The sequence below is a fragment of the Schistocerca nitens genome, chromosome 3, assembly GCF_023898315.1.
Source record: "Schistocerca nitens isolate TAMUIC-IGC-003100 chromosome 3, iqSchNite1.1, whole genome shotgun sequence".
NCBI classification, from domain to species: domain Eukaryota; kingdom Metazoa; phylum Arthropoda; class Insecta; order Orthoptera; family Acrididae; genus Schistocerca; species Schistocerca nitens.
Window position 1 is genome coordinate 665,864,389 of NC_064616.1, and position 24,795 is coordinate 665,889,183.

Genomic DNA, 24,795 nt, shown 5'->3' on the forward strand with positions numbered 1-24,795 from the left:
TACTAAAATTTTCCCAAGAGGGGCCACGATTCTAAAACTGCCAGTTTTAAATAACCTATTTGGTGACTTTGCAAATGACAGATATGTAACAAAATTTATTGTGTCTCATATGAAAATTGTCCACAGAGTATTTTTCAGGGAAATCATTTTGATACCTTAAACACTAAACATATGTGAAGTACACCTTTTTATGAAATCCAGACATATTTGTTAGCAGTAATTATTCACAATACTTATTTACACAAAACAGGCTTATTTTCTGTCTGTCAATCCCTGTTTTTATTTTAAGTTTACCAGTTTTGGGCAATGTTGTCCATCTTCAGATCTTTTAAAAAAATAAACAAATCACAACTGGGCATTAATCCTGCATTTACAATATAACAAAGCTAAAAAAATTCTATCTACATCACAATATGAAAGTTCTGTAACATACTAAATCTCATGACTACAGATTAACAAGTTTTAATGGAATTATCAATTTTACTGTGATATACTAAAGCCATATGTGCATGCTTTCACTTTATATTAAAAGTTTGAAAGATATTTGAGGAGTGCAAAACTTTTAAAAATTTTTGCAAGTAGTTTTTCTTTTCATAAAATGTGTTTGTAAATCCATGAAATCTTTCTTAATGTTTCATATACAATGCTCTGGTATGTTTTCTGTACGAACTGTGCATGTGCGTTGCATCATAAACCTGTTATGTGTATACTATAGGCATTTCAAACAAATCAAACCGCTTTTTAAATTTTAATATGAAGTGACAGTGTGCTAGTATGGCTTTCAAATACGACAGTGAAACTGATAGCTCTGTTAAGATCAGTTACTATGTAACTACAAGATAAATTATCTTACAGAACTTTTGTACCTTAATTTAGATTTTGCTTTGTAATATTTTAAACACAGGATTATATTCAATTTGTAATTGATGTTTAAGTTTTAACAGAACTGAAGATCAGTGACATTTCTCAAAACTGGTCATTTTAAAATACAGTGACTGACGGAAAATGATCCTATTTTGCACATCTTTTTATGTTATTAATATAACTACATATGCCACCTTCTTGATTAAAACAACCTGAAATTACATCCTCTCTCATACTTAAACCTGGGTTATTCAATATGTCATGAAATAAATCTAGAAAATATTCACAAGAAAGTTACTCATATTTTCATAATGTTGGACTGAGACAAAACATTAAACATATACAATACAAAGACAGCCAGAATTTTAAAATATATTATGTGGGATATCAACAAAAGTAGCTAACAAAAAAAGTTACATTAATACTTCACATTTTCCTGTGATTTTGTCATATGCTAAAAATTAATTTTGACACCGTTTACAACTCTTTACTTACAAAGCTTCATATGTAATGAAGTTAACTTATTTACTGCATTACTCTCATGCCTTCTATTTTTTAACATTTACTAGTGTAATTAATGGTGAGCAAAAAGTGTATTGAAAGATTTGTTTTTGGATTGAGGAAGGGCCAGTATGTGACTATATAAAGGCAGGGAAACCAATAAGATGAATTTTTAACTGCATAACACTAATCCAAGGCATTCCTCATCCCTCCAGTTTATTACATTATTGTGCAGTCGTGCCAAATGGCTATACAGCTGCGTATGGCATTGTGATAATCCACGGAGGCAGGTCCCAGTTCTTGAAGTACACCTCTTCAAAACTTCTGTTTTTCCACCAGTCTTATAAGTGGAGAATTTTTTTTCTCCTACTGCTGCATTTTTGCCCACAGACTAAGTATGGAAATTGGCACCTACATGACTGTTATTCAGAGTTACTACACTACCTTTGTCACACAAAAGTGAATGTAGTGAAAAGGATAGTTGCTACTCATTGTATTGCAGAGATGGTGAGTCACAGATAGGCAGAACAAAACGACTGTCAAAAATGTATATGTGGGACTGGGTTCTGGCTAGGCATAAGGAAACTTTTCTGTTCCTGGTTTGTTGCTTGGCTTATAGAACACACATGCACTGTGTGTGTGTGTGTGTGTGTGTGTGTGTGTGTGTGTGTGAGACAAAGGCTCTGTTGGCTGAAAGCTTATTTTGTGACAGTCTTTTTGTTGGGCCTATCTGTGACTCAAAATCTCCACTATATGGTGAGTAGCAACTATCCTTTCCATAATATTACATTCCATCCTGGATTTTCCATTGTTTAAAACTGAATGTAGAATGAGGAGACTATGATGGACCTTTTTCTGATTCTGTGGAACAGAAAGAGCAAAGAGCACCCTTGAGGTAATGTGGTACAGATCGTCATTATGTATGTATTTATGTTGTGGAAGATATTCGAAAACGGTGCTCCAGAGCTATGATATATTGCAGGTATTACATTGTGACTAACATCTTCAACTGCCGATTTAAAAAAAATAAGCTTTATTCACTAGTAGTTTCTTGCTGTACAAAAGAGAAATTTGTATCTGTTGTGCCCACATCCCTCTGAGCAGATGTAACAACTCGTGGCCAGGCAGACTGGGCCATCTAGCTGCCTGTGAAATTCTGCTGCCATGGCCAGAATATTGCTGAGGTGGTGCGGTGCAAGACCACAGTCCACCACAGTAGCGAACTGCATTATCTCATTCCACGGCCTTAAGCTGCACAGCTTCGGTTCCCAGATGATCAGAGGTGCAGTATTGTCGTAACAATGCTGAGAGAATATACCAAAAATTCCAACACTCAGATCTAGCAAAATGTTGTCTTCAGCTAGTGCTGATGCTGATGCTGAGATGGACTCTCACAAGCCAAAGGCCCTATGTGGGTCACCCGGCCTCAGCTATAATCAGCAGTGGCTTTCAATAGCTACTAATCTATTGGCCAGTCCTAGACCTAACGCTGCTGAGACTCCAATTAGTGCCATCCAGCTGGATGGACATTGAGGGTGACAACAATCAGAATCTTGGCATCTCCAAGGGTATCTGGTTCCGAGCCAGAGATGTTGCACAGGATAGAGTAGCTTGGAGAGCTTCATCAATCCAGTCTTTGGACTGAACACAACAACAACAACAACAACAACAACAACAACAACAACAGTGGCCTTAATCCTTGCCTGTTATATGTTTCATACACAGGATGCCTAGGCATTACACCACTATAGAGTGTGCACGGTTGGCACTCGGGCATAAGGATTAAGGGGTGTTTGGTAAAGTATATTATTTTTTGAATAGTAACTGCTATCCTGTTATTTTTTATTAGTGTATTTTTCCCTATAGAGACTGATTTTACAGTGAGTAAGCCAGGGGAACAAGAGGTTATTACAACACAGGCATTTCAGTCTTTGCTAGAGTAAGTAGCTCAAATGAGGACAGACTTTCATACAGACTTGCAGAGGCAGTTGGACACCTTGAGAGATAGGGCCTCATATAGTTAATCAGTGGCCATCCTAGATACTACTGCTGTTACCTTAATTTCTCCTTCTTTGGGTAAGGCAGGGGAGGATGTGTTAGAATTTGTGGAGAACTTGTTGACAGCCAGGAAGATGAGTTTGTGTGCGTGTGTGTGTGTGTGAGAGAGAGAGAGAGAGAGAGAGAGAGAGAGAGAGAGAGAGGTAGGTTTCATATGGCTAAGTCACAGTTGATAGGATATGCAAAAACATATGTAACATATCATTAGGAGTTAGCAAATACTCAAACATTCATTGTGCTGAGAAGAGACTTGTTACAGTGTTATAACTGTTATCATGAACAGTTAAATAGTGTCTTGCTAAGACAGGACGAACTCATTGAAAGTTTCATGTAGACAACAAGGAAACCATGTCAAAATGTACAGTTGACAGAAATTGATGATCTTAATAGGTTCTTCTGGGAGAAGCAGAGCAAAGGGTGTTACGAGATTTCTGTTGGTGGTAGCCACAGGTCAAATTTCCTGAATATTTGGCTGGAGCTATAAGAAAGGCAACAGCTTTATGAGAAACAGTGTGACTAGTCCATGATAAAAAGAGTATTTTCTCTGCTGATGCCAAATGTTACCATTTTGGGCAGTCAAGCCACATACAGCGTAGCTGCCAACAGTCACAATTTAGGATGTTATGGAAAAGGAATAACGAAGTGTTAAATGGCAAAGGGGGCACCAAGGTCACCAAGCAGTGCTCCCAGTGAATTTTAGCAGAAGTTAAATCTGTACAGAGGTAGAATTTTGCTTAATTGGCTTAGTGGACTGCAGATAACACAAGTTTTTGTTACAAACTGGTACACACATGTCTCTGACAAGTTTGGACTTCATGGGAAAGAGGCAATTTAACCCACCATGCTCCAAGTTATGTGGAGTGGGCAATAATGACTTGCATTCACTGGGTTCAGTGATACTGAGTTTTCAGGTGGGGTCCAAATATTTTCAAGAATATATGTAAGTTTTGCCTCAAACAGGTGAGTTATTGCATACAATATTAGGATGGTATTTCCTATGTAAGCAACACACGAATACTTCCAATGTACTGTGCAATTAAGTGGGACATTATTTTGTCTGGGGAAAACTGTTTTCAGTGTTGTTGTGCTGCAAGGTTTGTCTCTTGTAAAAGATGAATCAATTAAACTATGTGCAAGGTCACTAAGTATCCATTTGCATGATAAAGTACCACACGGTACTGGGAAATTGCTATGGTTGAGTGTAGGATTTGAAGGTATATTTATATCTTGCACAGATGAGCCACTGAGAGAGAACGATGATTAGACAAATTACGTTTTTCGTATGCAGGAGAGGTGTATCCACATGGGACATAGACGGTGAGCAGGTGGTACCCACTCGAATAGATAATTCTGGAACCAAAGACATGGACTTGTCTAAGAGTTTGTTGGTTGGCAATTTAGATATTTTGGAAGATGATGATCAGGATAGGATGAATTCAGACCCTAAGCATAATAAAGCTGCCTGCCTAACTGCAGTACAGGAAAAAGTGAAACTTTTCGAAGGAAAGGGAAGATGAGTGATAGAGGAGTTGTTACTAGTATTTGAGGACTTTTTTAATGCTCATGGGTCTTTGCCAGTGTCCTGACAACACAGAATCCCAGCTGGTAATGTGACATCCATGTAGGATACATTGTATTGTGCAATTCACAACCTGCAGCTGGTGATGGAGGAGTTCATTACGCAGTAGTTACAGGCTGGCATTATTGTAGAAAGCCGGCCGAAGTGGCCGTGCGGTTAAAGGCGCTGCAGTCTGGAACCGCAAGACCGCTACGGTCGCAGGTTCGAATCCTGCCTCGGGCATGGATGTTTGTGATGTCCTTAGGTTAGTTAGGTTTAACTAGTTCTAAGTTCTAGGGGACTAATGCCCTCAGCAGTTGAGTCCCATAGGGCTCAGAGCCTATTGTAGAAAGTTCTAGTTCTTGGTAACACTGATGGTACCTGAACTTATCACTTTTGCTGTGTCTACAGATACCTTAAGTGTCATATGATTATGGATATGTATCGAATACCAAACATAATAGAAACCTTACACAATTTGGGGCACAGCAAGTGTTTCCCCCATCACTGATCTTTCTAGCAGCTACCATTAGCTACACGCGCCACCAGAAAATGGCCAAAAATGGCATTTACGGACTCATCAGTGCACTACCAGTACTGCCATATGCCGTTTGGGTTGAAAAATATGCCATATTTCAGTGCTTGTTAGACGAAGTCTTTCAAGGGCTGCAACCGAGACAGTGTCTGGCACATTTTGAAGACAATTTATGTTTTTCTGGGGCTGCAGTGACATCAAGTCTCGAAACGACATTATGACTCTAATTTTGGGGCTTAATTGAATTCCTTTCTCGCTATAGGCCTATTTAAGCTACTATTGCCAGTGTGTGTGTGTGTGTGTGTGTGTGTGTGTGTGTGTGTGTGTGTGTGTGTGTGTGTGGTGCTTTTTGGGGTGGTGGGGGGAGGGGAGCATCGATTGGTACTTATGTCTATATTTTCTTGACTTCCGCATCACATATGATTGTGGCCTATGATTCTGTGATCTATGTTTCTGTTTTATGACCTTTTTCACATCAATTAATGCTGTCGAAGATATTTTAGTTTATATTTATACGCTATGTGATTGAAAGTATCCGGACACCCACAAAAACATACATTTTTCATTTTAGGTGCATTGTGCTGTCACCTATGGCCAGATACTCCATGTCGGCAACCTCAGTAGTCATTAGACATCGTGAGAGTAGAACGCGGTGCTCTGCCAAATTCGCAGACTTCGAACGTGGTCAGGCGATTGGGTGTCACTTGTGTCATATGCCTGTACGCTAGATTTACACACTTGTTAACATCCCTAGGTCCACTGTTTCCAATGCGATAGTGAAGTGGAAACGTGAAGGGACACGTACAGCACAAAAGCGTACAAGCCGAACTCTTCTGTTGACTGACAGATACCACTGACAGTTGAAGAGAGTCGTAATGTGTAATAGGCAGACATATATCCAGACCATCACACAGGAATTCCAAATTGCATCAGGATCCACTGCAAGTACTATGACAGGCGGAAGGTGACAAAACTTTGATTTCATGTACGAGTGGCTGCTCATAAGCCACATTACGCCGGTAAATTGCAAGCGATGCCTCGCTTGGTGTAAGGAGTGTAAACATTGGCAGGTTGAACTGTGGATAAATGTTGCGTGGAGTGACAAATCACTGTACACAATGGGCGATCCGATGGCAAGGTGTGGGTATGGTGAATGTCCGGTGAACGTCATCTGCCAGCATGCATAGTGCCAACAGTAATATTTGGAGGTGGTGGTGTTGTTATGGTGTGGTCATGTTTTTCATGGAGGGGGCTTGCACCCCTTGTTTTATGTGGCACTATCACAGCACAGGCCTACATTTATGTTTGAAGCATCTTCTTGCTTCCCACTGTTTAAGAGCAATTCAGGGATGGCGACTGCATCTTTCAACATGATTGAGCACCTGTTCATAATGCACAACCTGTGGAGGAGTGGTTACATGACAATAACATCCCAGTAATTGACTGGCCTACACAGAGTCCTGATCTGAATCCTATAGAACATCTTTGGGATGTTTTGGAACGCCGACTTCATGCCAGGCGTCACTTACCGACATCAATACCTCTCCTCAGTGTAGCACTCCGTGAAGAATGGGCTGCCATTCCCCATAAAACCTTCCAGCACCTGACTGAATGTATTCCCGCATGTGTGGAAGCTGTCATCAAGGCTAAGGTTGGGCCAACACCATATTTAATTCAAGCATTACTGATGGAGGTCGCTATGAACTAGGAAGTCATTTTCAGACAGGTGTCCAGATACTTTTGAACACAGTGTATCTTAAGGAATTCTTGCACAAAGGATGCTTTATGTTTACAGAGTTGCTTTATATAGTCTATGAAGTTAGCTGATTGAATGATTAATCTTTGCTGCTAATTTATCCTGGACTGTGAAAGATTTTCATTATGTCTATGTTTCCCCATTATTGTAATTTAAGATTTCATCACAATTTTTATATAGTTTTTATCTTTCAAGTCTATTTATTCATTGTGTAGATGCGCACATATACGTATTTCCATTTCTTCATTGTAACATACTGAAAATTGCCAAGGACAAAGGCGGTGAACACAACAGAGCAGCCAATAAAATCCTCCTGCTTAGACCCATCCATGTAAACATTAAGAAAATCCAGGTGGTGCTGTAAGATCTCATTAAATTTAATTTCAAAACCACAGTCTGGGGTACAGTACTTCCTGTGAGCAGTCTATTTGAAAAGTAACCTGGGCCTCTTTAGTAGCCAGTGGTATCCCCTACTCCACTCTGGGCTTTGGACCTTCACATCCCTCACATGTAATAACTCCAGGCTCCCCCTTGCTAGGATCCCAAAGTGCCTCATTGCCCATGGAGGGTGACAGATGTTTCAGCTGTAGCTGTATAATGGAGATGGATAAGAGCAATTTAGGAATGGATGAAGCCCTGTAATGCTTGATGTATCATGAGGAGGAGATGCTGAACAGACAGCGAAAGCCCATCAGCCTATGCACACAGGCTAGTAACTGGACGCGTGCGTTATGGAGGTATGAAGGCCTTGCTGATCCACTGCTCCGTAAGTCTGGTATCACACAAAAGCCTCATAAAATTGGAGCAGACATGCCTTGATGGCCCCCCCAAGAGCTATTACTGACATGTTTAAGAATGTTTAAGGCCTCGCGTCACTCCAGTTTTAGTTCTTTAAGGCCATGTTAGCTTTTTGTCAAAAGTGAGGTCTAGATATTTCATCTTTTCTTTAAAAGTCAGAACAGTGTTCCCAGTTTCAGAACACATTAATTAAAAAAGAGAGTGGGAGCAATGAAAATCAACACAGTTTTCTCCAAAGATAATTTAAAACCCGTGGCGTTTGACTGCTCCTTCAATCACTTAATCATCAAATGTAGGGACATGGTTTCAAGAAAACATACCAGGTACCAGTTTCTCACACACTCCAGTCTCTCTCTCAAGCAGCTTGTGAGACTTAACAATAATGGTTAGGTTAGTACAGTCCTTTTCTAGTTTTAAAATAAAGATTAAAACAGATCTTTCCATGAGTTAGGAAAGTATTCAGTCATCCAAATTTCATGAAAGAGCTGGAGGAGGAAATCCGTTGACCACATGTCTAACTCTTTCAATATATTGTACTACTATCAGGTTGTGATCAGATGCAGTATCATGAGCTACTACCAATGTGGAAAGCAACTCCCACACAGAGGAAGTCGTCCTGTACTTCTCAACAGTGGTAGAGTGGGAATCAGAATCAACCCTTTCCTGTGTCTCCTGATAATGGTGCATAGCTGGATCCTGACTAGAACTGGTATTAAGGTCTTATACAATTGAGCCATTGTCTAAGCAAGGTTCTTGGTGATGTTGCAAGATACACCTTCTCTTGCACAGCTGCTACTGATAACTGAGTTCTGCCTTGAGATCCTCCAGATGGCTTCCCATACAACTTTGAGGTTGTGGACCTACTAATGGATTTCAGGAACTTTTGCCGAAACCTCTGTTTACTCGACTGAATTATTCTTGTTTTCTTTGAATGCACTATTTATAAGGTTCCAAGTATCTCATCTGTACAGCACTGACAATCTTTGTATAGCCACCTTCCTGATCCTGATTGCAGAAAGACACTCATTTTTCACCGAGGGACCGGCTACCTCCTAGGTGTTCCCACTGACTTTGTGATGGAGGCATCAGTGGCATGATGGATCACAGTTTTAATGTCATCCACTCAGTCATGGATGCTGTCACACTGTTCAAAAACTGCCAACTGCCTGTAAAGCATTCAGTTAGCCTTACTGGATGTCAATCTCTGACACTTCCTTTCAGGATCTATTTTGTCAGGTGGATGGATCTTTATGGGGTAGTGGTCACTACCATGAAGGTCGTCATCCAGTCTCGATTCAGGAGTGTGTGCAAGGGTAAGTGAGCAGAAGGACAGGTCTATTGCCATAGGCGAATCTGTAGTGGTGCTAAAATATGGAGCTTGACCCATGTTCATTAAAATAATGTCTACAGTTTGTTTCAGAGCATCAAATATTAGACACATGGGGCAAGTGGCGTTGGCTCCCCATAACACACTGTGCACATTAAAATCCCCAAAAAGGGAGTAAGGGACATTATAGTTCTGCAAGATGATGTGGGTGCATCTCACTGTCAGTGTGTTCACGAGGCAGTAGGCGCACAGAGCACACTGACAGTAATATGGGCCACTATCTGAACAGTGATCTTAGTGTTGTGGTTAAGGGGAAAGGTAAGGAATGGTATCTGTCTTTGACAAACAATGCTACCCCACCTTTCTCCCCACCAGCTGAAAGATCGTTTCTTCTGTAGGGCCAATAGCCTGCAAATACAGGCACATCAGTCTGTTTAAAGTCTCTTTGAGAAAGGCAAAACTCTCTGTCCTGTATCAGGTGTCTGAAGTCCTCCAGGTGAGTCCTGTGCCCTTCCATATTCCACTGGAGTTTGAGCCCTGCAAACGCATGGCCTATCCTTGCAGCCCACACGCAGCTGTGGTGTCCGAGTGAAAGCACCAATATGCTTTGCGAACGTTGGGAGAAGTTTCTGAAGATTACTGGTGCTAATGACACTGTATGAGCATGTACATGTGGCTGACCCAACCTTGTGTGCAATCCACTTCACTTAGCACCAGGCTTGGGTGAAATTTATGTCAATGACTAATACACATATAAATTACTATTCATTATTTGTGACTAACAAATTTTACTCAAAACATTATTCATTTACATGAATGAACACACTTTCATCATCCGCGATTCAAAACTCTTCACCCAATTTTCTGGACATTTCTTTCGCTATTATGTGTCTGAAGTTTGTTTTAAGCCTACTTTTGTCATGGACAGCAATAGAGATGAATTGCTCATTTTTAAATAGGCCATAAGACTGCTGCAAAATGCAAAAAATGTTTTCCAATCATCTCTTGACACATTCGTGGTACACATATTGCAAGTGTGCTGCAGTATAGTGAACCATCTTAAATTCTCAAACCCAGTGTCTCTTTCAAGACTTTTTCAATCTCAAAGATCCATATAACTGCAAAGACTGATGTTGGATGAAAAAACTACTCCATATTCTAATGACAAGATCACTGAGAGTTAATTCTAAAACAATTTGGGTTACTCTGGATGTCTAGCAGCATTCTATAAACATTTTAGGAGACTTTTAATTTAAAGTCTGGTGATGTTAATCATTAGGAACCACCACGTTCTTGCTTGGTTCACCCCTTTTGTAGCACTGCAACCACAAATTGAGTAACTATACTTTGAGACAGATGTACCTGATAGTGTTATCAGTCTAAGAAAGGTTTTGAAGATTGAGAGTTTTTGTCAGCTGCATTCTCATCATTGGCTGCTTATGTAGACTTCTTGCACTAAGTTAGCAATGGGAGAGGCACATGTATTGGCAGGTCCAGAGACAGATAAAGGGCGCTGAGTCGGTAGTGTAGTAGGGCTGTAACACAGTAGGCAGCAGCTAATAAGAAAATGTCGTGCATTGTTGCCCAGATACCGGGCCACTGCAACAGCCAGCTGGCTGCACACTGCCAATTGTGAGTAGGCTGTCTTGTGTAGAACTTACATGGCTGCCTTCAGTGCCAGTGCAGTTGTCTAAGCAGCCACACCTACCTTGCCTCTTAAAACGAATTTTGTGATGACTTAACAGCTTGCTGGACTTGGGGGGGGGGAATTTCCATCTCTGCAAGGAAGTACATTGTGTCTTTAAATTTATAGCTGTCTGTTTCTGGCAACTTATTTTGTAAAATACGGCATGCATTTATTATGGCAATTGCAAAATCATCTTTAATATCCACTGGGTGATGAAAAATTTTCCATTCTTCACTTATCTGCCAGAGTGTATTCTATAAACTGCCTAGTCTAAGACAGTTGGTTTTTAAATGATGTTTTATTGTTAAGCTCCTTTCTTATTAACGACTCGTTAAATTTTCTAATATACCAAATGCCTCATCTCCAACAATGATGCAACCCATTGGTTTTCCCTTGTCTGATATGGGGTCTCTCTCTGATATTTGTAATTGTTTAATAATTAAATTTTCATGCAAAACTAATGGCATAAATTTTCTGTATGTTCCAACATCTATGCAAATGAACTTATAATCCGCAGTGCGCAAAGAAAGTAAAATTGCAGAAAAGTAATTTTTATAATTATTTTAAAGTACATTTGTTTCAAGAAAAAGAGGCATAACAAGTTCCAAGTCATCTCGCTGGGCCAATCGGTCATGACTGACCATCAGCTGGCTGGCTGAATTGGCTGCGTAACATTGTGGCTGCCTAGTGCGTTATAACCCAAACTGCTGAGGCCGTCTGCTTATATTTTATTTTTTACACTGCAAATCAAGTAGAGCTGTGCTAAATTTGAAGGATGGTGGTGTGCCTTGACTTCCTCCAGTCTCTGATCGGGTACAGCCCGTACAAGGGGGATGTACGTTTCAACACACACTCCGAAACACAGTCCAACTTGGCTTGGCATTATTGTCATTGTTATAGGTGAAAGAAGTAATACGAACAGAGAACATTATAGTAGCAATCAAGGATCAAACTGTTAGTGGTCTGTATCTTAGCCACATTTTTGGACAAAATTACTTACAAAACAGAAACTGCACTGAGCCAAAGGAACAAATACAAATTCTGTACAAGAAGTAAGCAAAGAAAATATGGTGACATTTTTTGTTATTTTTTATTTAATTTGTAGACAATTTATTGGTGAATAGATTGTTTGCATGATCTACTTATTCAAATAATTATCAAGGTAGAAATCTACTCAAATAATACCTATCTGTTTTTACCTCCACACCTTACACTTCCTTTCTCTTTCTGTTCACTGTTAATATTATCAAATGTGACAAGTCCTACTAGTTCAACTACTCACGAGTGTCTATGGTGTAACTGGACGGAGGGTTTTTGGTTGCTCATAAAGTTGACAATTTATCGTCATGTTGTCGTGCTCTTGACAAATTCTTTTAATTTGTTACATTCAAAAAACATCTGCATGTCAGTACGCTTTTAGCAGCTGACAAAGCGAGCACTTATCAGCTATTTCATGGAAATATACAGTTCGACAACTCAAAAATGACCTTTAATAACATTTAATATTTGGTTCTCACTTTAATTTTCATTATACTGTGGTAACACTTGGTGAATCTCAGGTACACAGCACACACTTTCTCCACAGAAAACAGAAAATCTATAGCTAAAAAGAAATTCTAATCCTAAATGCATTTGAATGTTTGCTGGGCCCCATTAATGCCACTACATTGTCTCGAAGATGTATAGGTAAGAGTCAGTTTCCTTACCCATGTGGCAAAGCCAAACAGCTGTTGCGCGTCACTCCACTATTAAGCGTCGCATACAGCGAGTGAATGATGTGCCAGCTGCGTGCATGTGCATAGCAAATGATGTAGATGCGCCCTACTTGCGCAAATTCACCTTGTGGATGCAGTGCCCTAACTGGAGTATAGGAGCCATTACAGTGGTTGTGTTCTGATTTACCCAAGCCTTGTGCCAGGGTCATGAGGCACTTTTAGTATGAGGGAGAGTGGAGGGGCTGCTTGGATGCGATGACGAGCCACTTAACTTCAAGTTATCTTCCGTATCAGCCAGCCCTGCCAGAACAATGTCTGATGTGCCTGGGACAGATTTTTACCTGAATGCTGTAATCCTTTCCATTCACCCTTTTTCTTTATGGATGATGGGGGAAGTGGACGTTGAGAGGCACTCTGCATTTGGCGTGCCTTCTCGATGATCACTGTGAAAATGTTGCTGGTCTCTTCTGTCATAGCTGCTTGGATCACTATACATTTACTCACTTTGCTTTGGCATGTACAGGTACTCATACTGGTTAATAGTGTGCTGGGCATCATCTGTGTCAAAATGTCCACCTCGGGAACAGGTTTCTGCAGCACAAAAAGCGGCAAAGGCAGGAGAGGGGGGGGGGGGGTTCCCTCTCATCTGCAGAAATGTTTAGACTGTCCCAAAGGGATACAATATGAAGAGGGATACAATATGAAGAGGGATACAATATGAAGAGGGATACAATATGAAGAGGGATACAATATGAAGAGGGATACAATATGAAGAGGGATACAATATGAAGAGGGATACAATATGAAGAGGGATACAATATGAAGAGGGATACAATATGAAGAGGGATTTTGAGAAGTGTTAGAATTATGTAAACAAATAACATCTGTCCTGGAACAAGAATTGTCATGTCAGCAAGAGAAGTTCACAAAACCTGTTAGAGATTCATAAACTGCAGTAGAAGTAAGTTCTGAAATATATCACCTTACAGCAGAAAGTTGCCAGCCATTTATGGAGATTTCATCAAAAATTGTTTCAATATAGCTACTGAAACAGTCTGTCCAGAATTGGCCCAACACAGAGAAAATTCAGTTAAATCAGATGACTGTGAAAAGAGGAAAAATAACTGCAATGTCAGCATATATAAAGGTCCAGTTAACAACTTACTCAAGGAAGTAAGCTTACTTTTCATTGGCTGTTGATGAATGAACTGACATATTTGCACAAGATTTAACACATGAGGTAAGTATGGGAGCAGTTGAATGGAGTGCGTTCACTGCCAAAGCAAAACGGGGATAGCAATACATTTACTCAATTCTTGGAATTGTGTTCCAAGCTTTATATGGATTTGAGCAACTCGGCAGGTATTAAGACCAGCTAAGCAACTTCCACGATAGGAATTAATTGTGTATTTGTAGCATTACTGAAACGGCACTTAGGAATGTTACGATTCGACCAAATTGCACCATATAATTCAACAGGCAACTTTGTGCCTAAGAGTCTATGTACTGAACGAGTAACAAAAGTTGAAATTCAACATTTAAGTTCACAAAATCTCATGGTCTATTATCACAGATAGTTCACACAGTTTCTTTAAGGGCAAAGATCCAATGGAAGTTTGAATAGTTCTTGAATTTAATTGGTGAAATTTAAATTATAGACTTAAGTGAACAGACATACCCTCGAACAAAAAAAGAAAAAATTTTCGAGATTCATTACGTAATGAAATATTTCTAAAACAATACCGGTTATTTGAATATGTTAAATGTAAAATTTCAAGAGAATGAAAAATATATTACTCAACTTTATCTTCGTCCTTTCTGTCCAAGTTGAATCTGTTTCAAAGCAGACTGAAGCATGGAAACCACAGCCATTTACCCAACTATAAACAAACACGTGAGAAGTTTAACACCAGCTTCATGTGTGTATATGATGAAAAAATTGATAACTTGATATCAGAATTCCAGTCTTGATTCAGATATTTCCACAAGAGGAAGCCATTGCTCAATTTATGAAACAATCCTTTTGCCATTTTGCTTGAAAGTGCACCAGAACAGATGCAGCTTGAACTTGTCAACATACAAAATGATGAGACATTTCTAAATGAATTTTGTGATGGAAACCTGATTAACTATTATTGTGCTGATAGAAAATAAATTGTCACATAATGGATTACACGTGGTAGAGTCTCTCGGTTAATGTAGAGGAGTACTATAAATGGCTACTCACAAAAACTTTTCTCAATTTCTTTTTATAGTTCTATATTTTCCATAGTATTACATGTAAAAGTATATTTGTTGCAGTGTAGTGCATAGAAAATCCTCACGAAACTGTGGCAGATGAACAAGTGACACAAAATTTTATGTTTTCCACGCAGTGTCACAGACGAAGATATATGGGTCTTTTTCCTCTGTAAGAGAACTGTGATGGGGTACCTCTTACCTTGATATGTTGCAGTTGTTTCTGCAGCTGGCTAAATTACTGATCCTGAGAATTTAATTTTACAGTGTAGTGCACCCCTTATTTGAGCATAAATGTTAATTGCTAACTAAACAACAAACTTTCACATTCCTGGATTTTGTGAAGTTATGAAGATTTGGTTCTGTTCCCTTGCCCTGACCTAACAGCTTAACGCCTTGTTACTTTTTCTTTTGGAGTACTGTGTTCACATACCCTAATCCCAAGAACACAAACAGCTCAGAAAATCCATCAGTGCTGACCATTAACAGTAAGTTATTACTTAAGATATGGAACAAATTTAACTACCACTTGGACTTGTGTGACCAGAGAGGCAAATGTTCACAGTTCTATTCCTGCAATCAATCATATTTGTACGTAATACTTCGGAAACTAATGTATCTTTTACAGCAGCCCTGTACATTTGTGAACCAAATTTTTCCTGAATGAACAGTGACGACAACACCAACATCAGAACGAATTGTTTCACCAACGACAATTTACAATTAATTTTGCACTTAGCTATGACAAGAATCAACCCAAAAATAAAAGCCATTCTGAAATTAATGTAGTGTTTTGTTTCAAAGTGAAACTCATTGAACCAAATTTAACTCCAATGTTACCCACTGTGACAGTATGATCTGCAGTCCTACAAAGTCTCTACACCCCTAATTTAGGCCTAAAGACAAGAAGTTTGAATTCAGTTCTCAATTTAACCAGCCACTTCCTACACCATTTAAAATGGGTGTCTCTTCCCTATCCAGTTATGGAAGTCTCCATGTACATGAAAATGATAGCGAGAACGAAAGAGGCATGAATTCTACTTTACACAATGCTTACCTCTCCATTGCTGTCTCTTATTCTCCTGTTGAATTCTTTGCCTTCCAAAATAAGGAAGTCATCACCGGGTTTTATAATTCCACATTTCGATGCTATCGATCTAGCAGTGTTTATATTATCACCAGTCACCATCCGAACAGTGATTCCAGCTCGCTGACACTTCCTTATGGCATCTGGTACCTTAAGAAAGAGAGAGCAAGAAAAATAATTTTTTGATCAAAAGTGGGTTCAAGGTATAACGAAATGACCTACGCAACAAAATTTTAACAATTAAATTGAACTATAAAAATAATTGCTATTGAAGGCTCTGTGAGTGAACCTGTAGTGGAAAACAATACGTTCTCTATGTTGTTTATTTTATTTCAGCTACAGCTGACTGCACCTCTGAAACAGTCTGCCTCCTTTGAAAGATGTAAATTTCTTGCTTCCAAGTATTAGTAGCAAGGGGTGTTTCCCCCCTTCTCTCTCTCTCTCTCTCTCTCTCTCTCTCTCTCTCTCTCTCTCTCTCTCTCCCAACTGCATGTGACAAATGCATTTCTAGTAAAATTTTCATTAAACCTGGATTACAGAAATCATTTCTTCTACCTCAACCCTCTGCCCTTTCCTAGTGTTCTCAGGAAACCACTATCTTTACAAGCACCACCTTTCAAGCTTTTACTGAAACAATGAAAAAACTCATTTTTGGTATAAGATGTTTTTGTTTCCTAGAATATTTGTCTTTGAAATGAACCTATTTTTGCATGTGCTCTAACGAACAGTTGATTGCTGCTTTGCTTTGTTCACACAAAATCTAATTTATCAGTGCCTGATATGCCTGAGGATGCCTCCATTCTGTGTACATCAAGTCTCTTAACAACAATCTTCTTGTGAAATTTCACTTTTTTACAATCTGCTTAGCCTGTTTCTAAGCTGCCACTGTTATGGAAACACTAAATAAATTTTAGAATGATAGTAATTATATTTCAATTGTGTCATTTAGTAGTCGGTTGTAAAAGTTGGAAAGGTGATGCTCATAAAATACAGATGATGTGAAAGTCATCATTAGTACAAATTTCCTTTGCATAATTGTCTCCAAAGATACTCATTTCAGATAAAATTCTATCAAATTTCTGTGAAGCTGATGGTTAATGTTCACATGGCAGTAAAAATTAGTTATATCACTACGGTTGTATAGGAAATTGTAATTTATGACAAACTAATATCAAAACGTGATAAACTTTAAACAATCTCTTACCTCAGGTCGGACAGGATCTTCAATCCCCACGACACACAAGCAAGTCAAGTTGTTGACAATATTTTCCTCATCATCCCAATTAGGGTCATTGTCAATGTGAACTTGATTTATTTCAGCCTTTCCTGGCACAAAATCTCTATATGCTATGGAGATGGTACGAAGACCATCACATGCCATGGGTTCTATCACCTGTCGCACAAGCCTATCTTGCATTTCTCTAGTGAACTTCTCCAGGTGTCCATCACGACCGTAGATAAATGCACATCTGCAAAATTTCACACACAATATAGTCACAATTTCTGCCACTTAATTCACAACAACAGAAAAAATGAAAATATGCAACTCTTTAACACGAGGGGAAACGACATTTGTAACAGTGGTGGCATAATTCTCGGGTATGTGGCTGGATCTCTTTATTGCAATATATATAAAAAGGGCACACAGTTCACTTTCATAGCTCTGAAGTTTACAGTCCCTTCAGGATAAAATCATGAGCAGGTGGTTAAACACATTTCACATTTTCAGGTATGGAGGAGCTAATTTCTTCCCAATTAACATTCTGCTTTATTTTGCCAATGTCTCTGTGTCACACTAAGTCCACTCTTGTTTCCAATATAAGTAACTTTTTCCTCCACATTTCTCATTCATTTGTTCCAATCAATCAATGAATCAATCAATCAATCAATCAATCAAAGTCGTCAGATGTCTTTGCCACTCCGATCATCATATACAGGGTGTCCCATTTATCTTGACCACCCTAAATAACTGTTTGTCCAGATGCAAATTACAAAATGTTTCAAGCAAATTCTCTTTAGCCGTCAAGGGGACATCAATCGGCATGATTGCCTTCCTTGTAGCTTTTTTTTTTGTTTGTTAATGGCACCCTGTATTTTTTATTCGGTAATCCATTTCCTCTCCTAAAGACCTATTCAAAAATGTATCACAGTGTACCATCCACTGAAACACAATGTTATTAATTACTTAACACAACATTGACTTCGAGCCAGGGATCAAAAACTCGTCCACATGCTGGAGTTGTCAGAAAACAAATAAAAACCAAGTAATAACACAACAAAATTGAGTGACTCCTGTACCATTGCCCAGGAGTAGAACATTCAAAGGTGCTCAGAGTGGTGACCCTGGACACTGATACACTGGTACACTGGTGCACTCGTTGACTGAAATAATTATTTACTGCTTCCAGTGCTGCCTGCTGAAGAGAATTACAAGCAAGCACGATACATTCCTGCATGTCCTCTGGAGTTGTTGGAATATTGCGATAGACAACACCTTTAATGCATCCCTGAAGAAAAATGTCCAGAGGATTTAAATCACGAGACCTAGCAGGCCAAGTAACTGTTCCTCCTCGACCAATCCATCTGGCATGATACCTTCGGTTCAGAACACGATGTGCACCCAAGGCATTACGTGCTGGATATCCCTTGTGTTGATACCACATAAGCATTTTGGTTCTTAGTGGCACTTCACCTAGAAGAGGAGGGAGAATTCGTCTGAGGAAGTTGGCATATGCCATGCCGTTTAGACTACCATTAAGGAAATAAGGGCCAATAAGTTTAGTACCAAGCATCCCACACCAGACGTTAACTCTCCATTGATGCTGATGTTCCACCTGTCTAAGCCGTCGTGTGTTGCCGCTGAACTAATAATGCATGTTCCTTGTATTTACCTGTTCTTTGTTTGAGAAGGAGCATTCATCGATAAATAGAACACTGGAGAAGTAGTTCGGATAGGCGAGGATTTGTTGCTGTGCCCTTTGACAGAACTGTACACGATTCTGGAGATCATTCTCGTGCAATTCTTGATGTAGGTGTACATGGTAAGCATTGAACCAGTGACGTGTAAAAATACGATGTACACTGGTTTTAGGAATGCCAAAACTTGTGTTGTCGTGGGCTGAAACTTCCCATTTCCTGAAGCATCACAACAAGACGAGAAAACATCCATTGGGAAGGTGGGTTCTTGTCAGGTTATTGCTCTCTGTACAGTTCCGCTGCCTGGGTAGCATTTTGCCTACCTTCAACAACAACAGCAATGTAAGAAATGGTATGTCAATGCTGTTTGTGGGAAGGAGAGCCTTTACTGTATGCCTACTCTACACAAACAGTATTTAAAAGGACTAAACTACTGTACTAAATGTACCCATACTGAAGGAAACAGTATTGCAATTACTTTTCTACTAACTTACATTCCCCACAGATGCATAGCATTTCTGCCTCATCTTCATTGGTGTACGTTCTACTCACACAACTCTTGAACTGACAATGGTTGACAGAATGATGGGTGTGCATTCTACTTATGTTTACATTTGTCCTCTGCAACATCAGCACATTAATGTGTTTCATTACACCGAGTGCCTGCACGAAGTATTGGGAGTGTCAATGTTAATGTTGTGTTATGTAATTAATAACGTTGTGTTCCAGTGAATGGTAGACTGTGATACATTTTTGAATACGTCTTTAGGAGAGGAAATGAATTACCGAATAAAAAATACAGGTTACCATTTAAAAAAGTCATACTGCTGTTCATATCTTTGTAAAAGACAAAGCTACAATGAAGGTAATCTTGCTGATTGAAGTCTCCCCCCCCCCCTTCCCCCCCACCATGGCTGAAGAACATCTGCTTGAAACATTTTGTAATTTGCATCTGGACAAAGAGTTATTTAGGGTGGCCAAGGTAAATGGGACACCCTGTATACTTAAAACACTTATCTATCAGTTCAGTGATAATTGCAAGAATTTACTTTGACACGGCATTATCTTAAGCATTGGGATGCATCTTCACATCTGTGATTGACATCTTAATCCTGTATTAGTGCAGATAACACCCATCTAGCTGATAAAGTAGTACATTCTCACGGCAGAAGAGTGTACCCAGTTTCTTGGCTTGAGTGTTTAGTACAACTAGAAGAAGAACTGGCTATGACCATGTTGAAGGAATTAATCTGGATTGATGAACCATTTAAGAAAATGGTCACGACATTAACTGACCTACGTGTTACTTGTAAAACGGAGCGCGCGCACACACACACACACACACACACACACACACACACACACACACACACACACACACATTATGTAGTAGAACTATTGTTTAACAGAAATGCCATTACCACCACCAGCAGGATAATTCAAGCCTGCTACAGGAGTGTTATGACATCTTTAATTCAGCACTAAATGCCATAGAATGTGCTACTGTTCACTCACTCACCATAAGATGACTAATGACTGGCAACAGTTCAGCATTTAACTAAGTGCAAGCTATTCACAAGATGTGTTACTATTTTTATGCCTCACAAGGAGGCTGAGGAGGAAAAGGCGACACGGAGTCACAATTTTCCTTCAATTTATCATCAAGGTATTTGTAGAAGCATATGATGTACAATTCTCTCCTAGCTATAATGGCGATATTTGTATTGGCGCATGGTGGACAATTACTTCTTACTGACTGTATTGCTTATCTACAATAAGCTACTATTGTTACTCAATACTGAGGGAAGAACTTAATGTATTGCCACATTCTTAGTGATACTTCAAAGAATTCACAGGAAAGAATTCTGATTATAGCAATTCATAAAATAAAACAGAAGTTGACATATATTTAATAACCATTTCTTTAAAAAGCTCTGCAGTGCTACTTACTTCTTTAACATTATTTCTGAAGCTCCTTTGGTAAAGAGTCTATAACCACCTCCCTGTCTTGGTACCACAGTACTCATCGACTTCCTCACAGAATTGAAGGTGTACACCCTTGTGAACACCTCTTCTGGTGTGTCATCTCTTACGGTCTGGTAATTTTTGCCCATGGCTTGAACAAATCCCAGAAGAGCACACTCTGTCTTGTTTCCAACTTGCTTTGGCAATTCTCCAGGTTCATCTGGTGGCTACAAAGGTGCAAACAGGCAAATGATAAACAGTGTACAGTTACCAGCAACACAATACTAAGAATTTAATTTTGTTAAATTACCGAAGGAAAATAATATGAACAGGTTGTGAAACCCTAAACAGACACAGACTTCTGGCATTCATATCTATTTTAGTGGTATGAATTTCATTAATTTTAAAACACTCATGCTCTGCAGTGAACATTTATTAACTGAAGGTCAGTACTGATAAAATAATATGGACTGAAGATGCATAATGGGCATACTTATATGTAACCTTGCTAAAGGAGGGTTAGGGAAGTGTCATGATACTAGAAGAACGGTTTTGTCTTTCCGCATGCCACAGAAGATGGGTGCTACAATACCACAGTTCAGTCAGATTGTAAATAAATCTTCACTTTAAAGAACTTCAGTAAGTAATATTAATAAAAAATGACCTCATTTCTACCAACTACCAGTACAGTACCTCCATTATGACAGCTGCCACCCATTCCACATCAAACGGTCCCTCCCCTACAGCCTAGGTCTTCGTGGCAAACGAATCTGCTCCAGTCCGGAATCCCTGAACCATTACACCAACAATCTGGAAACAGCTTTCGCATCCCGCAACTACCCTCCCGACCTAGTACAGAAGCAAATAACCAGAGCCACTTCCTCATCCCCTCAAACCCAGAACCTCCCACAGAAGAACCACAAAAGTGCCCCACTTGTAACAGGATACTTTCCGGGACTGGATCAGACTTTGAATGTGGCTCTCCAGCAGGGATAAGACTTCCTCAAATCCTGCCCTGAAATGAGATCCATCCTTCATGAAATCCTCCCCACTCCACCAAGAGTGTCTTTCCGCCGTCCACCTAACCTTCGTAACCTCTTAGTCCATCCCTATGAAATCCCCAAACCACCTTCCCTACCCTCTGGCTCCTACCCTTGTAACCGCCCCCGATGTAAAACCTGTCCCATGCACCCTCCCACCACCACCTACTCCAGTCCTGTAAACCGGAAGGTGTAAACGATCAAAGGCAGAGCCACGTGTGAAAGCACCCACGTGATTTACCAACTAACCTGCCTACACTTTAAAGCTTTCTATGTGGGAATGACCAGCAACAAACTGTCCATTCGCATGAATGGACACAGGCAGACAGTGTTTGTTGGTAATGAGGATCACCCTGTGGCTAAACATGCCTTGGTGCACGGCCAGCACATCTTGGCGCAGTGTTACATCGTCCGGGTTATGTGGATACTTCCCACTAACACCAACCTGTCAGAACTCCGGAGATGGGAACTTGCCCTTCAGTATATCCTCTCTTCTCGTTATCCGCCAGGCCTCGACCTCTGCTAATTTCAAGTTGCCGCCGCTCATACCTCACCTGTCTTTCAACAAGATCTTTGCCTCTGTACTTCTGCCTCGACTGACATCTCTACCGAATTTCTTTGCCTTTACAAATGTCTGCTTGTGTCTGTATGTGTGGTTGGATATGGGTGTGTGTGCGCGAGTGTATACCTGTCCTTTTTTCCCCATAAGGTAAGTCTTTCCGCTCCCGGGACTGGAATGACTCCTTACCATCTCCCTTACAACCCACATCCTTTCGTCTTTCCCTCTCCTTCACTCTTTCCTGATGAAGCAACCGTTGGTTGCGAAAGCTAGAATTTTGTGTGTATGATTGTGTTTGTTTGTGTGTCTATTGACCTGCCAGCACTTTCGTATGGTAAGTCTCATCATCTTTGTTTTTAGATATAATTACAGATTTCTGTAGTTATATATATAAGTTTGGATGTAGCTGTATTGTGTTGATGTACTGGTGGATATTGTGTGGTATGACTCCTGTAGTTGATAGTATAATTGGTATAATGTCAACTTTATCCTGATGCCACATGACCTTGACTTCCTCAGCCAGTTGAACGTATTTTTCATTTTTTCTCCTGTTTTCTTCTGTATATTTGTTGTATTGGGTATGGATATTTCAATTAGTTGTGTTAATTTCTTCTTTTTATTGGTGAGTATGATGTCAGGTTTGTTATGTGGTGTTGTTTTATCTGTTACAATGGTTCTGTTCCAGTATAATTTGTATTCATCATTCTCCAGTACATTTTGTGGTGCATACTTGTATGTAGGAACGTGTTGTTTTATAAGTTTATGTTGTAAGGCAAGCTGTTGATGTATTATTTTTGCTACATTGTCATGTCTTCTGGGGTATTCTGTATTTGCTAGTATTTTACATCTGCTTGTGACGTGATCTACTGTTTCTATTTGTTGTTTCGAAGTCTGCATTTATCTGTTGTGGTATTGGGATCTTTAATAATATGCTTGCTGTAATATCTAGTGTTTATTGTTTGATCCTGTATTGCAATCATGAATCCTTCCGTCTCACTGTATATATATTGCCTTTTCTTAGCCATGTGCTGGATGCGTCTTGATCGATGTGTGGCTGTGTTAGAGGATACGGGTGCTTGCCATGTAGTGTTTTCTTTTTCCAATTTACTTTCTTCGTATCTGTTGATGTTATGTGATCCAAAGGGTTGTAGAAGCGGTTATGAAATTGCAGTGGTGTAGCCGACGTATTTATATGAGTGATTGCTTTGTGTATTTTGCTAGTTTCTGCTCGTTCTAGAAAGAATTTTCTTAAATTGTCTACCTGTCCATAATGTAGGTATTTTATATCGATAAATCCCCTTACTCCTTCCTTTCTGCTTAATGTGAATCTTTCTGTTGCTGAATGTATGTGATGTATTCTATATTTGTGGCATTGTGATCGTGTAAGTGTATCGAGTGCTTCTAGGTCTGTGTTGGTTGGTTGGTTGGTTGGTTGGTTTGGGGAAGGAGACCAGACAGCGTGATCATCGGTCTCATCCGATTAGGGAAGGATTGGGAAGGAAGTCGGCCGTGCCCTTTCAGAGGAACCATCCCGGCATTTGCCTGGAGTGATTTACGGAAATCACGGAAAACCTAAATCAGGATGGCCGGACGCGGGATTGAACAGTCGTCCTACTGAATGCGAGTCCAGTGTCTAACCACTGCGCCACCCCGCTCGGTCTAGGTCTGTGTTACTCCATTTCACTACTCCAAATGAGTAGGTCAATATTGGTATAGCATAAGCATTTATAGCTTCTGTCTTGTTTCTTGCTGTCAATTCTGTTTTCAGTATTTTTGTTAGTCTTTGTCTATATTTTTCTTTTAGTTCTTGTTTAATATTTGTATTTATTCGTATTATTTTTTTGTCTGTATCCTAGATATATATAGGCATCTTTTTTACATCGCTTCTATGCAGTCGCTGTGGTTATCCAATATGTAATCTTCTTGTTTAGTGTGTTTTCCCTTGACTATGCTATTTTTCTTACATTTGTCTGTTCCAAAAGCCATATTTATATCATTGCTGAATACTTCTGTTATCTTTAGTAATTGGTTGAGTTGTTGATTTGTTGCTGCCAGTAGTTTTAGATCATCCATGTATAGCAAATGTGTGATTTTGTGTGGGTACGTTCCAGTAATATTGTATCCATAATTTGTATTATTTAGCATGTTAGATAGTGTGTTCAGAGCAAGGCAGAACCAGAAAGGACTTAAT

The 24,795-nt window shown here is 39.5% G+C and overlaps 1 protein-coding gene across 4 annotated transcripts in view; it reads right to left on the bottom strand.

The window, feature by feature from the left end:
• Positions 1–24,795, bottom strand: part of LOC126248628 (plasma membrane calcium-transporting ATPase 2) — a 401,953-nt gene that overhangs the window by 64,482 nt on the left and 312,676 nt on the right. For all 4 annotated transcript variants that reach the window (XM_049949802.1, XM_049949801.1, XM_049949800.1 and 1 more), the window contains 3 exons: positions 20,991–21,232; positions 17,329–17,593; positions 16,095–16,274 (listed from right to left, as the gene is read on the bottom strand). In XM_049949802.1, the coding sequence (XP_049805759.1) occupies positions 16,095–16,274; positions 17,329–17,593; positions 20,991–21,232 (687 nt within the window). The remainder of the gene's footprint in view (positions 1–16,094; positions 16,275–17,328; positions 17,594–20,990; positions 21,233–24,795) is intronic.